The 18,759-nt window shown below is 42.1% G+C and overlaps 2 protein-coding genes across 10 annotated transcripts in view; both read right to left on the reverse strand.

The window, feature by feature from the left end:
* The window catches only part of LOC106748284 (GTP-binding protein Di-Ras2), an 89,257-nt gene extending 79,574 nt beyond the window's left edge, over nt 1–9,683 (reverse strand). For all 4 annotated transcript variants that reach the window (XM_014626672.1, XM_014626670.1, XM_014626671.1 and 1 more), the window contains exon 1: nt 9,578–9,683. The gene's annotated coding sequence lies outside the window, so the exon portion shown is untranslated. The remainder of the gene's footprint in view (nt 1–9,577) is intronic.
* Nucleotides 9,684–16,228: 6,545 nt separating this feature from the next.
* LOC106748268 (protein N-terminal asparagine amidohydrolase) overlaps nt 16,229–18,759 on the reverse strand; it is a 63,352-nt gene continuing 60,821 nt past the window's right edge. For all 6 annotated transcript variants that reach the window (XM_014626632.1, XM_014626634.1, XM_014626633.1 and 3 more), the window contains 2 exons: nt 18,426–18,587; nt 16,229–18,137 (listed from right to left, as the gene is read on the reverse strand). In XM_014626632.1, the coding sequence (XP_014482118.1) occupies nt 18,012–18,137; nt 18,426–18,587 (288 nt within the window). In that variant the 3' untranslated portion in view covers nt 16,229–18,011. The remainder of the gene's footprint in view (nt 18,138–18,425; nt 18,588–18,759) is intronic.

Consider the following 18,759-nt stretch of genomic DNA (forward strand, 5'->3'; position numbering starts at 1 on the left):
GGGGGGGGGGGGGGAATTTATTTTACAATATTCGACTTGCGTGCTTTTATGAGAACTTTTATGAGGCGCGCGCAAAGGGTATCCCTCGGTTGGCTGCCGTTGGCCTGAAAAATTCTGCGTACGCAGTCGCGGACTCGCGCGCAGAATTGTAGGAATTTCAATATACTTCAACACACAGTCGAATATCTCGCTCGAATAACTCGAACCTTTTCGAATTGCACTTACGTTAGAAGCCCGCGTAATCGTTCGGATCGGAAAACGCGTAACGCCCCTCGTCATATTTTTGACGTGCCTGCAAATTTAATTAGCAATTTAAAGCACGGCTAAACGCCGCGCGCGAGTCAGTCGTGTTTGGTCGTATTAATTACGCGTTTTTAATTGCGCGCACACTGCTTTGCGCGAAGCAGCTGTTCTCCCCCTCCCTTCCTCTTTTCCTGTGTACGCCCATTTGCGTGAATAAATAACAATTCTGCCGAGGCTTCTCGCTCGAGTAACGCGAATTCATATCACTATTATGCGCGCGGCGTAAAATATTTCACGTTGCAAGGAAACAGTTGCGGAAGCACGAGAATGGAACTTTTTCGAAAGTAATATGCGAAAAAGAGGGCGAGGTATTTAATGCCACGGACAGAAATTGGGTCGCGTGCTGTGTGGCTCCTTGTGACAAATCCGTCTGTGCAGAACTGAAGAAAAAGACTGGTAATGCTTAACTAAAAATGCGTTCGGTTAGAGATTTCGACGGAATATGATATGATGATAATTACCTAAAACAATTTTCCTTACGGACTGTACATTTAATAATAGTTACCAAACATATCTCATTTTCCGCTATCAAGATTTGGTATTAATCATTAAAGTTTAGTTCAACGATCTAAACGTTGGAGCAACGAAATCTTGATCCTTAAAACTATATATTTACTTCATCTAATCAGATTACCTCGTAACTGTTTCGCCCGCGATATTTCACCGAATTGTTTAGTAACGGTTATGAAATTTTGTTATATATCAGCAAAGCCTTCTTTCGGTGGATTACTTCGATGAATTAAATGACGTCAGAATTCTGCGGTTCCGCATTAATTGATCCGGTCGAATGCCCTCCGCGCGCGGAAGGTTTCAGGTATATGTCAGTCAACGCGCTGTACTCGAGTGCGTTTACGGCCTTGTATTATTAATCGATTAAAAACACAGCTCTCGGCTGTCCGAAGGGTCTCCTTTCGGGTTTCCCCTGCGGAGGGACGAAAATCCGGGCAAATATTATTGCTTCTGTCACGTTGTTTCACTGCCTGTTAATAAAGCGGCCGCTACGTCGTGTTAGTCGAAAACGTGCAACTCGTGTATCGAGAAGATACTTGAAATGAAACTTCATCACGCGCGCATTTTCGGCGCGGACGGAAAATATTCGGGTTGTTTAAATGCAGAAGGGGAGCGGAGGTGGCGGGGTTTATAATCGAAATGAATTCGCTGAGAGCGCGCGATAAAGCCACCTTCCGCGTAACACAATAAAATCGCACGCAATACGAGACATCTTCGTTAATCGAAAAATGTGAATTCACAAAGCGGTAATTGTCAACACTCGGCTTTTCGACGTGCGATTTAAAATTTTCAGCGTCGATACACGGATTGTGTTTATCTTTCGCGTACTGTGTTTGTGAGACTTCGCGTAGAAAGGAGAACGTAACAAAAGAATTTTTTTTAATCAGGAACGAGCTCCGTTGGCAGCAAAAAAAGAGGGTGAAATGTTGGAAATAATTGTCACAAGAGAGAAGAGAAACCGCGTATGATTCAACGTTTTTTTTTTATCGTCTCACGTTTGCTGTAAAATAAGTAATTTAAAGTTTATTATTGTTGTTATTATTAGGCTAATGCTATCTCATATTTTTGACTTATCGATATTTTTACTTTTTTACGATACGTATCGATACGAAATATCGTTGTTTTTTACCACAAATCAGTACTAGTCCAGTACTTCGCCAATAAAAAATTCTTATTCGGGAAAGTAACATATTTTACTCGCAAAAATTGAAACGAATCGAGCGTGGAAATGCTTCCTCGGGGGAACGTATGTGGTGAAATATATAGATATAGTAGATTGTGAAATGCGTTAAAATGCCAGCCTTGAGAGAACCTTGACCCTTAAAATTGATTGTTCGTTCTATAAAATTGCCGTTTTGTTCGCTCGTCACGATGCGCTCGTTTGTCGCGGAGGGAATAAGGTTCGCCTTCCCGTAATGAGCAGCGACAGCCTCGGCCATTCGTCGAATTTTTCTTCTTACTGGCCTACATTCTCGAATGCTATATAACACGCTAGAGCAAGTGTTGCCAAACCATAGGCAGGAGGCAACAATATATTGGACTCTACTGAGAAAAGATACGAACGTGTGCAGAATAATACATGGACCGTTTTATCAAGATCACCGCAGGAAACGATCCATCCGTGACATTGGAGAACGAACGAATCGATTAAAGTGCGTCAGTTGTTTCGCTCATATTAAAAGATGACTGACACTTATTACGTCGCGAAAAATATCCGCGGGTTATTGCGCTCCGCCCCTGTTTCTTTCTATTTCGAAGAGAGCAGTCAGATTTCCTCGGGCGAGAGCGAGGGAAATTTTCTGAACGAACCCTATAAAGAACTTCCAGCGGCAAAAGGGCGAGAAGGTTTCCCCATTAAACTCAGTTTGTATAACTTCAGAATGTCGCTGACGGGACGTCGTTTCGCAATCTTTGCGGCGCCTTTAGAGGCGCATTATCTGAATGAATATTTTCATAACCGCGAACTCGAACCGCTGCTCAAAATATTAATCTTTCTTCACGATCGAACTGCGTACTATTAAAAAGAATAATAAAAAAATAATAAGAAGGAAGAATAAGAGAATAATAATGAAGTAATAAGAATAAAAATAATAAACATATGATAAAAATAAGCATAAAAATAATAACAATAAAGAATACATGAATCAGAGAAATAAGGTAAATAAGAAAATAAAGAGGGAGCCAATAAGAGTCAACTCTGGTAAGTAGTTGCGAGATTAAAAATTATTAGAAGACTTAGAAAGTCGACGAATCCAAACGTTACGATCGTGGATTTCGACCTTCTTCAGTGACAAAGACTGACTGATAAAACTAATAAGTATATAATAACAAAAATTCGATTGTTCTGCATACCGTCAATTGATTTCATCGTGTCTTTATTTGCTGCGCGCCCTTTCGCACGACAAATTTAGAAAGGCAGTTTTTTCGAACGTGCGTTTTATCAAATTTCACCGCACATCTACGAGGAAACAACACCAGAGTTGTCTCACTGCTTCTATTGCGGTGGAACTATTTTTCGGAAATATCGCGCAGCGATCTCTATGTTTCGTTCAATTGCAAGGCAGACTATCTGTTCTCTACGTTTCGAGCTCGGATCGCAAAGTTCTCGTTCAGAAATTTAACCGGATCATTGAGTACACATTCCGCTAACCTCCGGAGATCTTTAACAGAATCGAGATCTGAGTTAATTTACCTTTCAACGTGTACACGACGATAGTTCGAGGACGTTTCGTTAACTTTACGTTCCGGAACTTTAGACGTCGATGTTACATCGATACGTCATGTCGGACAATCTAATTCAATTTCGTCGTCCCGGGATAATCAACTCACCGTGCAATTCGATCGCTGAAGATTGTTTTGGGAAATGTCGCTGTAAGTCCCAGCACATATTATCTGACTTGCACGACAGTTCGTGCTTTATAACACTTTCAACGCACAAATTGCGATACATCAAACTAGACAATGTTTACTCTGAATATTCACATTGAAAGATCGATCGGTTTTCCAATTCCATATCGGTAATCGTGTTTTAATACGAAGGTCTATGTGTTTGGCGCTTAATATATTTTACACAAAATAAATTTTATTTACATCGGAATGTGTGTTTTACGCTTTGTGTTTCTATAACTGATATTAATTGTCCGTGAATGCTAAACGATATTTCCATAAATTCACTTCGCTCCAATTATCACCCAGCTTGCATCTGAGGCGATAAAGCCTTTGATGGCTCTCCTCGACCGGGTAAACGTGATATAAATCAAAAAAGGATCTGCACGGCTGTGATGCGCTTTTACTATTTGTACGACGTTGTTTATTCGAGCGGAATTCGACGTGCATGGGATTGTAATTTAACCCGTCGTCATTACAAGTTGGAAAATACGTCGGGTGTTTCCAATAACAGCGTCGAATTTTCAAGCTTTCGTCCGATTGAATCGCGGAAAATTCTGAAAAGGACGTGTTTCATGAATCGTTAGACGCGTCGATGGCGTGCGAAAGAACCGGAAGAAGAATTAAGAGACTAAAAGGGAATGTGTGTATCTTCGCAAGAACAAGCAGTTGTGACCTTCTTGATCTTTTACTACGATCCGGCGATGGTTATCAATTATAAGTTGCGTTCAAGCGTCATGCGTATAAAAATGAAATGAGTATAGACTGACGAATAAGTACAGATGACGATAGTATTGCTAAATTCATTCCTTGTACATAATTAAAATAATTGAAGTTAATTCGAAGCATGTACACGATTAAAACGATTAAACGTGTGAACTGGGATCGCTCGAGATGTGTAATGAGGTGAGCGGCTTTTAAGATGCACGACGAGCACCGAACGTGTTGAGAGAATTTCACTCGGAGATGAATTTATAGCCGGCTCGCAAAGGTTACAGCTACCTCGAGTAGATTCGCTTTCATCACGAAACAAAGCCCACCTTACGAGATTCAAATAATTGCGCAAAGTCAATCTCCCGTAGGTCTGTAGGTCAAAGTGTCTACGATCGCTTTCCTCCCGCTCTCCTTCCCTACTGCCAGCTTTTACCCCAGAGCTATTATTATAACTATCTTATTTGCATGATAAACCATGAGACCTTTCACTCATCATATTAATCTTCGCCTGACTGGTCTCTCTTTTTTAGACAAAAGGGGAATTTCATTTCCGCCAGCGTAATTGATGGGAACATCCAACGAATGTATTTTCGGCCGAATCATAAATAACTCTCGATGAAGATAGAGAATATTCGTTTGTCCTCAACATTTGTAGTGAGAAAAAATAAAAACAAAAGAATATTTCGCGAGTTATTTGCTCGACTCAACACAATACTTCCCCCGCGGTTGGCTCTCGACCCGAATTTTAATGACTCGCGAGAATTGTTGAAGAATCGTCAATCGCTACAGCTTTATAGCGCTCGGTATTAGGTAGCTCGGTAATTAAACCTGTAATTAAGATTTTCAGATAAACAAAGCTCACTTAACGTCAAACGCGAGCGATAAGAGAGTTTGTCCTTTAATTACCCCTGAGAAGCTCAATTCGCAAGGTTCGCATAAACTTCAATCACTTACGACTCGAATATCAATTTTCACATCTAGAAAGAGGTGTGATTTTTGTAGACAGCCTGATCATTCTATTTCCTACTTTTGTCGCAGGTCTGGTAATAAAAAAGAAAATTACGCGAGAAATGTTGATTTTTACAAAAGTTACGAAAAAGTTTACTACGATACGCTATATCCAGCGTAGCGTTCCTGTTACAAAACATATAGTGTGCCGCAGGATTAAAATCGAGGCGGATAACCGGAGAGAGAGAAAGAGAGAGGGAAGTAACTCAATAACGAGAGCAACTAATAACTTCGCTCGGTGGCAGCCGGTCGTAACGCAATCAATCGCAGCGTCCCTTTATCGCTTCGCATTGACATTAGAAGTTCACCATCGGAATATCGAGCCGGCTAATAACTCACCGAGCAGCGGCTCCCTCGAGAAAAGTGAGAGGTGTAAGGGGGAGAGGCCGGCAGATACAAGCCGCATCGCAATAAACGGCAGGTGAAATCGGTCTTGGAAGTCGATTACTGCCCCCGGCAGAAGAAAGTAGGCGGTCGAAGTTCACCTTAATCCGATTAAATACGTCTCTCTTGACAGTCCCGCGAGCGAGCGAGCAGTCGGTTTCTCTCCTACGTGTGCAATAAGTTTCCACGAGAGAGGAGAGAGAGAGCGAGCAGAAGGCGAAAGGCCGACTATCGATCTCGGATCAACGCACTCGTTTCACTTGGTGTTACATCCCCTAAACGACGCGCCGCGCGACAATAATCTCGCCTTTCTCCGTCGCGACACGCGACGACGTCGATGACCGAGATAAAAAAATAATATCGCGCGAGAAGACGGGCGATCGACGCGTCGTCGCGTTATGTACGCGGAGACGGCTGGAGAGAGACGATGTTTTAATAAAGCGACGTCCACCGTCGAGGAGAAAAAAGTGGAATCCATGAATTATGAGAGAGCGGCGTCACTCGCCGATTCGGGGGGAGATTTATCGGCCCGCCACTCGCGAAAGGTCCGATCGTGTGTGTATGTCGCGGGATAACTCCGCGCCGGGGAAAATATTCCGCTTTTTCGACGAGTACGCGCCATGATCCGTTCGCACGATGTGTCCCGAAAAATGTGGCGCGATGAGAAGCCTGGGAATTCTTTCACCGACATGGAGTCGCTTGTTCAGAAAGCCGAATATCTCAAAATCTCGAAAAATATGCTCAGCGGCGGAAAATGTCTGAATTACCGATAGTTTTGCGGCACAATGTTTCCACTATGATTTCAGCGCGAAGAAATATCCATCCGAGTCGCTCGATACATGAATTAAAGGAGGCGTTGCGCGCGCGAAATAAGCAAGATGAGAAATAAATCGACTGTCATCGGCGAGAAACCGTTATCGGCCTCGCGCTCGGCGTTGCACAATGCACGGATTTCGCTGTAATTCCATTCGCACGCCCGTCAAATCGCAGATATTGCATTAGCGCAAAGATATATCGCATCAGCCGAAGACTGCATTAAAAATATTATCGTCCTCTCGCTGCGTGTGCGGTCGCGCTTTCAAGCACACACGCACACCTACGCGCAAAATAATTCGTCTCTTTTTCCCCGGCACGCGCGCGAGATAACTCCTCTCGAGCGCTTTGTCGCATCGGTGTTTTTTTCTTTCTACTTTTTCGCGCACGAGAACCTTTATTGTATATTTATGCCGCGGGTTTTATGTCGTGAAAATCATCTCGGCGAGAAACTCTTCGCCTTTTCCGGCGGACCGATCGAAAGCAGAAGTTAAATCGGGAGGAACTTGCGTTTCCGAGGTGCATCGCGGTTAATTACGAGCCCGCAACACGAACGTTCGTAATTAGTCGTCCTGGGACTCGCAGCTGCGGCTAACAACACCGACTCGCATTCGTTTTCCAATGATTTTCTTACCTCGCGAGGGGGAGGGGAGGGGAGGATATCGATCGTTCGCGGAAATGAAGGAAAAATATGTTGAAGTCTCGCCGAAACGCATTACGCGGTCTCCTTTCTCAATTCCGCTCGTAACTCGAAATAACCGCTGGATTCGCGCATAAAACGTCTTCTAAGGGCCGCGCGGACTTCAGTCGCGCCGGAGTTGGCTGAGGGTTCTTTACTCTTCTTTCGTCCCATTTGAGGGAGAGGCAGCTGCTCGCAATGGAGTTACCGGCCAACGATGAAAACGTATATAAGCGAGCAGCGATATCACTCATTCATCGTTTAATGAATACAGATGCGGGAATTTAGAACCACGCGTGCGATCCAACGCGCAGCCGCGCTTTCGAACTTGGCGATCGCCCCCCACGATGCTTATTGTATTATTTATATCCTCGCTTTTACAGGATACATTATTGCCTCGTGAATGTGATCGACTCGAAATGAGAACAAGCGGTTTGATCCGGCCGCTGTTCCCTCGATTAACATTGCCTTTGTTTCCTCCTGGTTTCCTCGCAAGTAAATATCGCGAGAACCGACGCGAATCGTTACTTCGTTCGGAATTTGCTCGCGATATTCAACACAGTTATTTTCAAATGATACACACGAGTGTCGAGATAGTTTGCGACATGCTCGCCGAGAACTCCAGGGAACCTCGTAGCGCGGTTTATAATTAATTCGAGCTAGTTGCACGTTAGAATAACTTTGATCGTAGGAAAAGTTAACTCGCAGTGAGAGCTGATAAGCGTACCTTTAGATACTTGCGTGAAACATAATCCGCTTAAGATTCTGTATTTTGGATTTGAACGCGTAGCATGTTGTGCCTCGAAAAAAATATCTGAGAGATGAAAATTATCTATTCGGTGGTAAATAAGTAATAAGACATTGATTTTTCAACCTAATTCTTTTGCTTAAATATATGTGGAGTAAACAATTTTTTCTCGGTGTAAAAATATGTATATTAATGTCAGTAAATATGCTATTAGAGTACATTTTTTACTTTTTTACTTTTTACTTACTTACTAGATATTTTTGCTCTCAATGTACAGAGAAAAAAGTGCTAGATTCAAATAAATAATTACTTTAATCGCTATAATAATATTAATGAGTAATAAGCGTTAATAACGTCAGAGGCGTAATTAATACGTCATGTCCTCAAATTTTGACTTGGTAATATTTACTTGATCCAAGTGAAATATTTCCCAAATAAATTATTCAAATAAAATATTTACTCGATCCAAGTAAAAATTTGCTAAGGAGTGTTGGGATAATTATTCACTTAAATTTAACACTTTTTTCCGTGAACTTTTTTCATTTCTTCTTCAAATTGCTCGAATTGTTCGCACAGAAAAATCACCTCCTCCTCTCCTATATTGCACAAAATGCCGAGCAAGTAATTTCATCATTTTTTAAGCACGCGTACCAATTTAAGATATTTTCCACACTGAGAAAAAAAAACTTAAAAATTTATTTGCGAAATACAAGGTTTATTTCGCAGAAGCGAACATTTATTTAAATACCGCGAAATGCAATTTTATTCCTAGCAAATAAACTAGCAAGAATTTCACTTCTTTTTTCTCAGTTTGCATCCGGATCGATGCCACGGTTCATCACCCTCGTTTTGATCATCCGGCTCGTATTCCGGGTCGAGCGGGTTGTGTCGTTTCGCTCGGGAGACGCCAATTCAACGTGCATATATTCACCGTTGCTGTGAAAAAGTGCGGATTCACGCAGGAGAGAGGAAGCTCGTTTTACGACGACGAGGTGCAAACGGCCGTTCTCTTCGTCGCTCTCGACGACGCGCCCGTCTCCTCTATACTTCACTGTTTCCGAAGCGTCGCAATTTATCTTACTTTACGTTAAGCCGTCAGGAGCCGTTGAAATAATCGCGGGTACGACGAAACGAGTGAAAGTGCGATATCGAACGCTACGGAAGTCGCTAAGGACGTCTGACGGGATATCGATGACGCGCAATGACGATCCGAAAGCTCGCATATCACGTAGCGCACATGCAAAGTTTAGACGCAACTCGCGTTGATCACCAATGAGAAGAGTCGTTACGCGTGTACTCGTGATGACACCGAAGGATTATTTCAAAACGAGAACTCGGAGATCGATAGCGCGCGCGGTAAATAGACGCGTGTCTCGAAATAGTCGACTTACTTCGAACAGGCCGCATATTCACGTGAAAATGCTAACAAACTTCCGCTGTACAGACACGCGGACGAAAATCAAATCGTTCGATGCGCTCGAAATACCGCTCTCGCTTAGGCGCGCGTGGCGAAATAATTCGGGAAAACTCACCGTGAGACGAGAAAAGCACTCTCTCTGCTGCGAACAAGAAGCCGGAAAGCGTGGGATCGCGAAGGACACCGTCCTCCCGAGCTGACGACGAGACGGCACTGAGCGCGCGTCGGACGAAGCGCTTGACGCCGACTACTGCGAGGGCCGCCTTCGAGGAGTCTGCGCGGCGATCGTCCGTTACTACTCGCCGCCGGCCGCGGCCGCGCACTTTTTTCCCTCCACGTCCCGACGCTTTTCTTCTTGTTCCGTGAAGAAAAAAGGAATAACAGAAGAATCGCGGAGGACAATGGAAGTCCGGGGAGCCGGTGTTTACTCCTCTCGTGCTCTCAGATCATCTTCAACTCGGAGAGAATTCAATTTGAAAAGTAAACGTTATCCGAAGGATGAATTATATCGTCGGATCGAGACAAATGATTGAAGAACGAGGAATGTACTGAGGAATGTAAACGTGAATTTAGGGAGGTAGGGTGAAACGAGTTTCATAAGAATTCGATGAAATTTCCGTTGGATGTTAAAATCTTGTCTAAGTGCGGTGCGATTAGAAGATCGGTCGTTCAAATATTTTCAACCGGAGTTGACACTTTTTACACACGTGTTCCTAGATGTTTCCACGGTTTTGTTGTTAATTTGTATTTTTAACGTCTTCGGAACTATATAAAAATTAAAACGAATAAAAATAAGAATATTCTGACAATTTTCTAGATTTCTTCCAGAGCAAAGGGAGGACAGAGTGATTTCAGATAGTTAATCGACGACCTTAATAATCGAGCTCGTTAATCGTTACTTTAATTAAATTCTTACTCGATATTTTTGATTAGCAAGGCTCGTTCGATTCTTACTTTCGTACAAACCGAAAAATATATTCCGTCTATTATATCTTCCGAGGGAAAGAGAGAGAGGTTTTTTTCTCCTTCGTCTCGGCATTTAGGAAGATATCTCTCTCTCGTCGAGACCACTCCACGCCGTGGAGCTTACGCTATTTTTTTGAAATCGCTCCACGCAATCAATCGCGCGCCGTGGATGTCAACATGATTTATCGTTGCGTATGAAAAGGCGTGTAATCGTGCGAAATGCCGCTTTGTAAATAGCAAAGCCGAGGGTGCTTTGATGAAACACGCGACGCTCTTCTTCGCGTCTTAGCTGTGCCAGACGCATCTTACAGAGGCTTAGAGCTCCGGCTCTCCGAGTTGATCACCAGATGATCACCATCGTCCAACGGCTACTGTCAACCTCACCCTGCGAATTCCGTTTTACGCCGAAGCGCAAACCGGTCGACTCGTCGAACCGTTCAAAACGAACTTTTCGAACGTAAGTTCTCTTCTCCTGACAATCAGGCAACTCCTCGTCCAACTACTAGGAGGTAGTTTGCACACACGCACCTTGTTGACGATCGGTGAAATATACACGCGATGTTCTGTCAATGGCGACGCGATATAACGTATTCGAGGGAAAATTTCCCTCGTGTACGCATTGCGTCGTGCACGCCTTATTCTTCAGATCGAAAATTGCACGACTTTCAGCTTTACACGTACAGTCCTTGCACGTGTCATATTATTTGACGCACTCTAATTTTTTAATAGAATACAAGTTAAGAGGAGAAGAAAAGCTATTAATTTTATTTCTTCACTTTTTTTCTCAGCGTATAGCAAGAATTTTGTTAGAATGTAGAAGTTTCATCTGACGTGATGGAAATTACGATATCCCGATGCCATTAATATTGCTGCTTATTTTTCCGAAAGAGGACACAATTGATCCGGAATTATTGCAGCAGTGATAAAGAGTCAATACTTTTATTAAAATTATGGCGTAATAAATGAGTATTTCTTAAAAAAAAGCACATTTTAAACATGTTGCCGCTGCAATGGCATCACGAAACAGATATTAAATATTTGCATATTATGTTCAGCATTTCTATGTGGATGTTTTAATTAAAGTTGTTATAAGTTTACACAGAGAAAAAGGTTTCTTCGGATTTAATAAAATTTCCTTAATTGAAACAAATTTATCTGTTGAAATTCAGCAAACAAACGAATGTTTAATTTAACGAATAAGATTATCTGATTTCTCAAATATATAAACATTTTAACGTCAAATAACATATTTCTTTTGTATTTTCATCTAAACACTACAACGGTTGTCACAAGCAATCAATTATTTAAAAGAAGTAACAATTTGGAAAAATATTAAAGAACTTCTTTGTTCAGTAGAACAATATTTAATATACAATGAGATAAATTTTTTTCTATAAAAAACCAAATATTATTTCTTCTAAATAATATTGTTTGATTGATCATATATATAAAATTTTTTTATATTCTAAAAACATTTTTATAATATAAGAGTAAGCGAAGAATATTATTTTAATGTTTAATAATAATATTCATATAATATTCTAGGAATATTACACGCTTACAAGTTTTCAGTAAACTTCAATGACATCGTTTCCAACCGTCCCGTCAAACACGGCGATATTTCGCCGTAATTTTCATCCTCCCGAATGGCGATCGAGTCAATTAAAAAGTTCCTTCGCGGCTTCCCCTGGCGTTCGATTGAAATCGATATGTAATAATCGCGTTCCGGGACGCTAGCGTGAAACCAAACTCGGGTGTTCCTTTCTCCTCGCGGGGCGCGGCGGTTTACTTGCTTAATAGTTCACAACTCGCCGCGCACAACTAGTTTGCAACTCAACGTTAACGACGTTGTTGCCGGCCTCTGTTCCCTCCGCAGAGTCGACGCGCGATCACGTGAGTGAGGAAATTAACCGCGAGAAATTACTCGTTCGTGATATATCAATATATATCAAGTGGGCGTTGCTTTGTGGGATCGGAATCCTCGCATGCGATATCTGCGATATCTCGATCTTATCGCCGTATTGTGAGGAAATAACGCACACAACGCTTTACTTTAGTCTATCATCGTTTATTGTATAAATATATCACCAAATAATATTATGTAGTAAGATTGCGTCTGCTTAACGCGAAAAAGAATGCGAATGAAGATCGAACACAGGTGGGAGCGTCGTGGGAACAAAGAACTCGGGGGGAAGGGGGGAAGAAGAGAGAAGGGGTATGTGAGTGCGGTAGGGAGACAGTAGGGATGGAACTTAACGGAGAGAGAGAGAGAGAGAGAAGCCATATATTCTCCTGGCAGAAGCAACAGAGAGTAAGTGGCAAACCACCCGCCATACTCTACTCGCGCAGATCGACTGGGAAGGAAAGTGTCGTAGGTTCGATCCTGAGAGCTTCATCATCACGAGTGCATTCGCTCTTTACATAATATAGTAAAAATATATCTCTTCGATTTCTAGGAAATATCGTTATCATCATCATCATCGTCATCATAATTATAATCATCATCATTATCATCCGCAGCAGCAGTACCATCGTCGTCATTATCATCGTTATCATCGTTATTATTATTATTATTATTATTATTAATATTATTATTATCAACCTCAGTTAGCTTATCTATCACTAGAAACAATGGAAAATTGTGAACGCGCTTTTCCACCACGTTTTATTATATCTCCGGGATTTCGAGAGAACGTGGCTCCCTGTTGAAAAAAAGAAAAAAAAGAAAAACCAGGTGAGAAACGTGGGAAATCCATGTGGGATCCCACGGTTGCTTTTGGGGATCTGCACTGAGAAAAGAAGACTCAAATATTTATTCATGAAATATAAGGTTCATTTCCCAGAAATAAACGTTTATTTAGAAATACGGCGAAGTAAAATTTTATTTCTGGCGAACAAACCGATTAATAAGAAAATTGAGAGGTATGTTTCGCGAAAATACATACTCCATTATCACGGTGACATTTTCTTCTTTAACCAATAAATATCGAAGAATACGCCACGAGAAACATTTACTTCGCAAAATTTTAATTTTTTTCTCAGTGCGCTAGGTAAAAATTCATGTGGATTCCCGCACATCTTGTGGATTCCTAGATGGATTTTTACTATCCTGTACGGATTCACACGAGATTCCTGTGGATTTCCGCGGGAAATCCACCTGAATATTTTCAACAGGGCTGTAGAAACGAATTTCGCTTCGCTAACCGTGCATAGACGGGGAAAAATCCGTCTTAAATCAAAAATAGATATTCTCATATATAAGCAAGAATATCATAATCTTCTTAGGGGAGTTTTAGCCTTGATTTGATTGAATTTATATCGATGCAAGTATTACCTGAACTCAATTCAAGACTAAAAATCTTCTAAGAAGATTATGATAGTCTTGCTTATATATGAGAATATCGATTCTTGATTTAGGACAAATTTTTTTTCCCGTGCAGACGATGAACCCATCGTACGATGAGAAACCATCATAGTTTGCCGCGAAGAAGGCCGGAAACAGTAAGTCAGTACTTAACGACAACGCTGAATTACTGAATAATACGTGAAGTCTTCTTCTTCTTTTTCCTTTCTTACAATAGAAACCGCATTTTCGGAAGTATCGACACGTGAGACTGTTCACTTTTCTCAAGCGGCTAGTGAGGCAAAATTCGCTGTGCTCTCGAATGTAATCCGGAAAGCGGGGCATCCTCAACGCTCAATCAATGAATCCGCACAGGTAAGGGAAGGCCTTGTCATTTTGATTCTTCGTTTTCGCGCACGCGATCGCGCCCTTCAATAAAAACAGCGCGGAAATTCAGCGCGTCGGGCACGGCGTGTGGCAACGTTCGCCACACAATTCCTAGAATTTGGTCGAATTGCACCGTCTTTATTGCACCAATTCGTTGTCTCGATTACCACACCTTATCGTACTTAATAAAGACAGTGGTGAATCTGAAAATTTCGCACCCATCTAAAACTAATCTCGCACGTTTCGGCCGTTTGAAAAAAAAAAAAAAAAAATCCGCCACTCAACCGAAAGCACGGCGAGTTTGATATTCTGGATTTTTCATCCACTCACTTTCGTAAGCTATAGCCAGCTCTCAACTTACGTAGGTGGATGATTCTACCCTGTCAGATCTATACACGTATATACGTACATACAGGGTGTCCCCCCAAAAATGTACGCACACTTTGAGTAATTATAAAGTCAGCGTTCGTTAACGTGCAGTTCATTTCCAAAATTTAAAAGAAATCTACAGAAATATGAATAATTTTTTTTTCGTCAACGCCTGTCCTCACAAACCGACGACCGTTCTCTGGTCCAGGCAGTGAAGACTGCCTCACAAAGCTGCTAAAGTGTGTGTACATTTTTCGAGAACACCCTGTATACGTAGCTTTTGCTTTAGTTTTAAAGTTTCGTAAAAAATCCCGGATTTTCCCGCGGATTCTGCCCCGAGGGTGGAAAAATTCACGTGAAAAAAGTCACACGTGTTCGGTTAAAAGTCACGTTTACTTTTTTTCTCCGTAAAGAAGATAAAAAGGCAAAAAATCCGCAAAAAAATGGAGAAAAGGCGGATTATTTTCCGAAATTTTAATATTAGGCGTATATTGCATAATGTTCGGATAAAAAAACAGTATCACCATTATGTGTGTATTTTCAAGCAGTGGTCTCACACAGTCGCTTCGACTCCTTCAGTCAAATTTCAAGCCGAGAATTCTCCACGCGAATACAAATCTTCTACGTATACGTCGAGAGCTGACTGCGTGTAATCAGGACCGGCAATCGTGCGTGTGTTACGCGATCATTTCGAGGGGATTCGAAAAGTCGGCGCCTCGAAACTGCAAGACGTACGCGTGCGAGTGTCTGGTTTCGCGGAGATTTTCGCGAAGCTACTTTTCGCGGCTCCGAGCGATCGAGCCGTGGGGAGTTTCCACGGTAACGTTCCGCGATAACTTTTGGAGGGATTCGACATTTGCCCTCGCTAAAAAAGAAAACCTAACTGTGTCGAGGCAAAGGAACTTTCCCTCACCCGAAGGACTCGGGCACAACCCTGAAGAAATTATATACACCGTTCTCCACTTCGCCTCTCTACCTTTCGTCTAACTTTTCTCCTCCCTATTATGGCAAGTACGGAATTATTCGTTGCTCGAACTTTTGTAATCCAGCTGAAAGAGCAGAACAAAAAAAAAGGACGAAGAAATAGGATAAGTGGGTCGTGATTCTACGGATATGTGTGTGTGTGTGTGTGTTGTGTGTGTGTAAACATGTGCGTAGATATGGGCGCGCATGAGCGCTACCACTGAATGCACCGATCGCGTATTCAGCTCCCCAAATGCGACTTTCCGCTGCCGAGTGTTAGTTTATCTAATAGGAAAGTTCGCGGATGGATGGTGTGACGTGAAACGAGTGTCGGACTGCCGCCGATTCGGCGCCAATTGCGCAATGGGAATACGTGTATTCCCGCATCACCTCGCTATCGACGACGGAGAAACTGAATCCGGAGAGAACGTCTAACGATGGGACCTAACGATCGCGCATGCGACGTAACGACAGATGTGATAACGCGGAATTCGATCGTCGTGTCGGTGTGTGCGTGACAGAAGCATCTGTTCGAAACAGATTAACAATGCCGTCGTACTCAGCGCGCGTCCACAGGTCTGCTCACAACAGAGTCGCGCGCTCTTGCAAATGCGTATTATTCGGTGGATATACAGGGTGTCCGAAATTAATCTTGATTCTTGTGGTGTGCAAGTAGAACGAATGAGCGGAAAAGTCCTGTACCATTTTGCAAATAACACGCAAAATTGTGAGTTATCAACGATTGAAAATGGCCATGTATAGAGGCTTCTTTAATTGATAACTTAACAATTTGCGTGTTATTTGCAAAATGACGACAGATTTTTTCGTTCCGAACATTCTAATCTACAAGTGTATGACAACTATTGTACCTTGGAAACATTTTAAACCCCGTAGTATACTAAAATTTCTAAAGCTAGCCGAGTTATACAAATTTAAGGCTTCGGAGTAGTTTGTGATCGGATGTGAATTAATCCGAATGTGAGAACAAAGACAAGAAATCCGACAATGAAAAAGCTCAAAAAAGGAAATATCACAAATGACTTTACAACATGTTATCCTCTGCACAATTCCGTTTACAATTTTTTTATAATAATTTATCTCCGTATCAACGAATTCGGATATTTTCATTCGGAAGTCGATTATCTAGATGTTCGGATATCGGAAAAAACAAACCATATTTACGGTCTTAACGAAAATGCTGGAGGAGGGAACCGGTTCCCGAGATTTCTTATTTCCCCTCATCATAATAATCACGATAATTCGAGATACATGAGAAAAAATGAGAAAATATCGGAAGGATCGTATTCGCTGCGGTGCAAATTCAGACGCTGGCCTTCATTCTGACTACGACACCGAGACGATTCACGAGACGCCTCTCTCAATGTGAGCAGACTTCGAGACGTTGTCTAGCGCGCTGATTATGACCGCTCCGATCGATACTCGATCCCACGGCTTCTCCCCGATCGGACGTCCTTTTCTCGTCGATCACAGATAATTGCCGCCAACCGACGGAGGCCGCAATTATACGCCGACTTCCGCAATTCGCTCGCCAATCGTAAAGCGGGACGACCTTTCTGAAACTTGCGACTTCTTCAGGCTTCTTCTCGCTTGAGCGACTCTGGAGCGACGACACTGCTACTTTACCGAGGAGGTTACGTGCAACCAAGCGACTCGAAAACGCCCGAAGCTTTAATTTTTCCGCTGACCATCCGCGTGACTTTACGAACCTTTTTACGAATGATTCTTCATATTTTATTTACACATTAACGAAGCCCATTACAAAAAATTGATATGCAACACTGTTATTATTGCTTCCTATTATTATGAAGCTCGTCATCGCTAATCGGCATTTTCTATGCCCAAAGAATCTCTGACGCGCCATTTATCTGAAACAAATAAGGCTTAAACCTGTCGAAGTAAATAAACAAAACTGATGTATTATATTCGTCGTGATCGATTTGTAAAATATTAATCTTTGATGATGTTATTAACATTCGATTTTTCGTCGAAAATTTCTTTCCCTTTCGTTTATAAAAAAAAAAAATCATAGCAGATATAAAAAAAACCTATGGCGAAAGTTGGATAATTTTATTAAGAATATCCGTGCAAAACTATAGCTAAATCGGTCCAATAGTTCCCGAGATATCCGACCGATCGGATGAATCTGCTTCGTGGAGACAGCGATAACACATCAGCTTTTTGCAGTGGGTTTTTTGGTAAATGTGTAAATAAAAAAGTGATAAAAAAGTATAAAGAATCATCCCTCAAGAGGACATTTTCATAAAATCGATGATGCAGTCGGCGGAAAGAAATTCGGCCGTTTTTCAAGCCTCGGATGAGTGTGTGTGCACGTAGGCCCCTTAACAGACGCGATTCGGATTCGAACAACTGGTTTGGCCGTCTTGACCAGGTCGTCCTGCTTCGTCGTGTCTCGTCGATTCGCAATTTGTTATTACACGTTCGTATCATTCTCGTGAGACCTCGCGAGCGAAGTCCCGACCCGAATTTACCGGTGTTAAAATTAGTATCGTATCGGCTGCCAGGCACCGGTGGCTTCGTCGCGGCGATAGTAATGAGGTCTATTATCTCGGAAGACGGTGACAGCCGGAAATTGATTGTCCTGGATGTACTTGAGCGTCGCCCGCACCTGAAACGGATATTTCGTTGCCATTTAGCCGCGCACGTGAAAAATAACACGCACGTGCCTCTCGCTTGGTATTTCTCTTATTATCACTGTTTGTGAATATTCGCAATTCAATTTACAAGAACTTCATGATCGATTGTTGTTAAAATAATATCCGGAAATTATTAATCATCGAAATCATCGTGATAAACGAAAACAATGGAGCCACGAATAGCGAAATTAAATCTAACTGAGGTTTCGTGCTTATAGGGTAATTATAACGATGTCGCGTGATACAATAGATAGCGTTACCTGTTGTGCAAAATGTGGCAGCTCGACCTCCGGTGACGTTGACAGGTGCTGCAGGATGAATTGATCGGTTTGCGCCAACCAGAGATCCACGCCTCGCAAGGGATCGTAATTGAAAGGCCCGATTCTAAGTAATCCCAGAGTGCAGTCGTATATATCGAGAACCTGCGCATTAGAATAAATGAATGTACCCATAATCTTACTAAGGAGAACTAGTCTTTGTCGTACGATTTGTTCTACTGTCGTTCTGGTTTTTTACAAACGGAAAGAGAAGAAATTTCTGGCGAAAAACCGAACTTTTCCACCTCGAATGTTGATAGCTTGATCCAAAATTAAC

Source organism: Dinoponera quadriceps, unplaced genomic scaffold (genome assembly GCF_001313825.1).
Source record: "Dinoponera quadriceps isolate SergipeBrazil2010 unplaced genomic scaffold, ASM131382v1 scaffold2600, whole genome shotgun sequence".
Taxonomy (NCBI): Eukaryota; Metazoa; Arthropoda; class Insecta; order Hymenoptera; family Formicidae; genus Dinoponera; species Dinoponera quadriceps.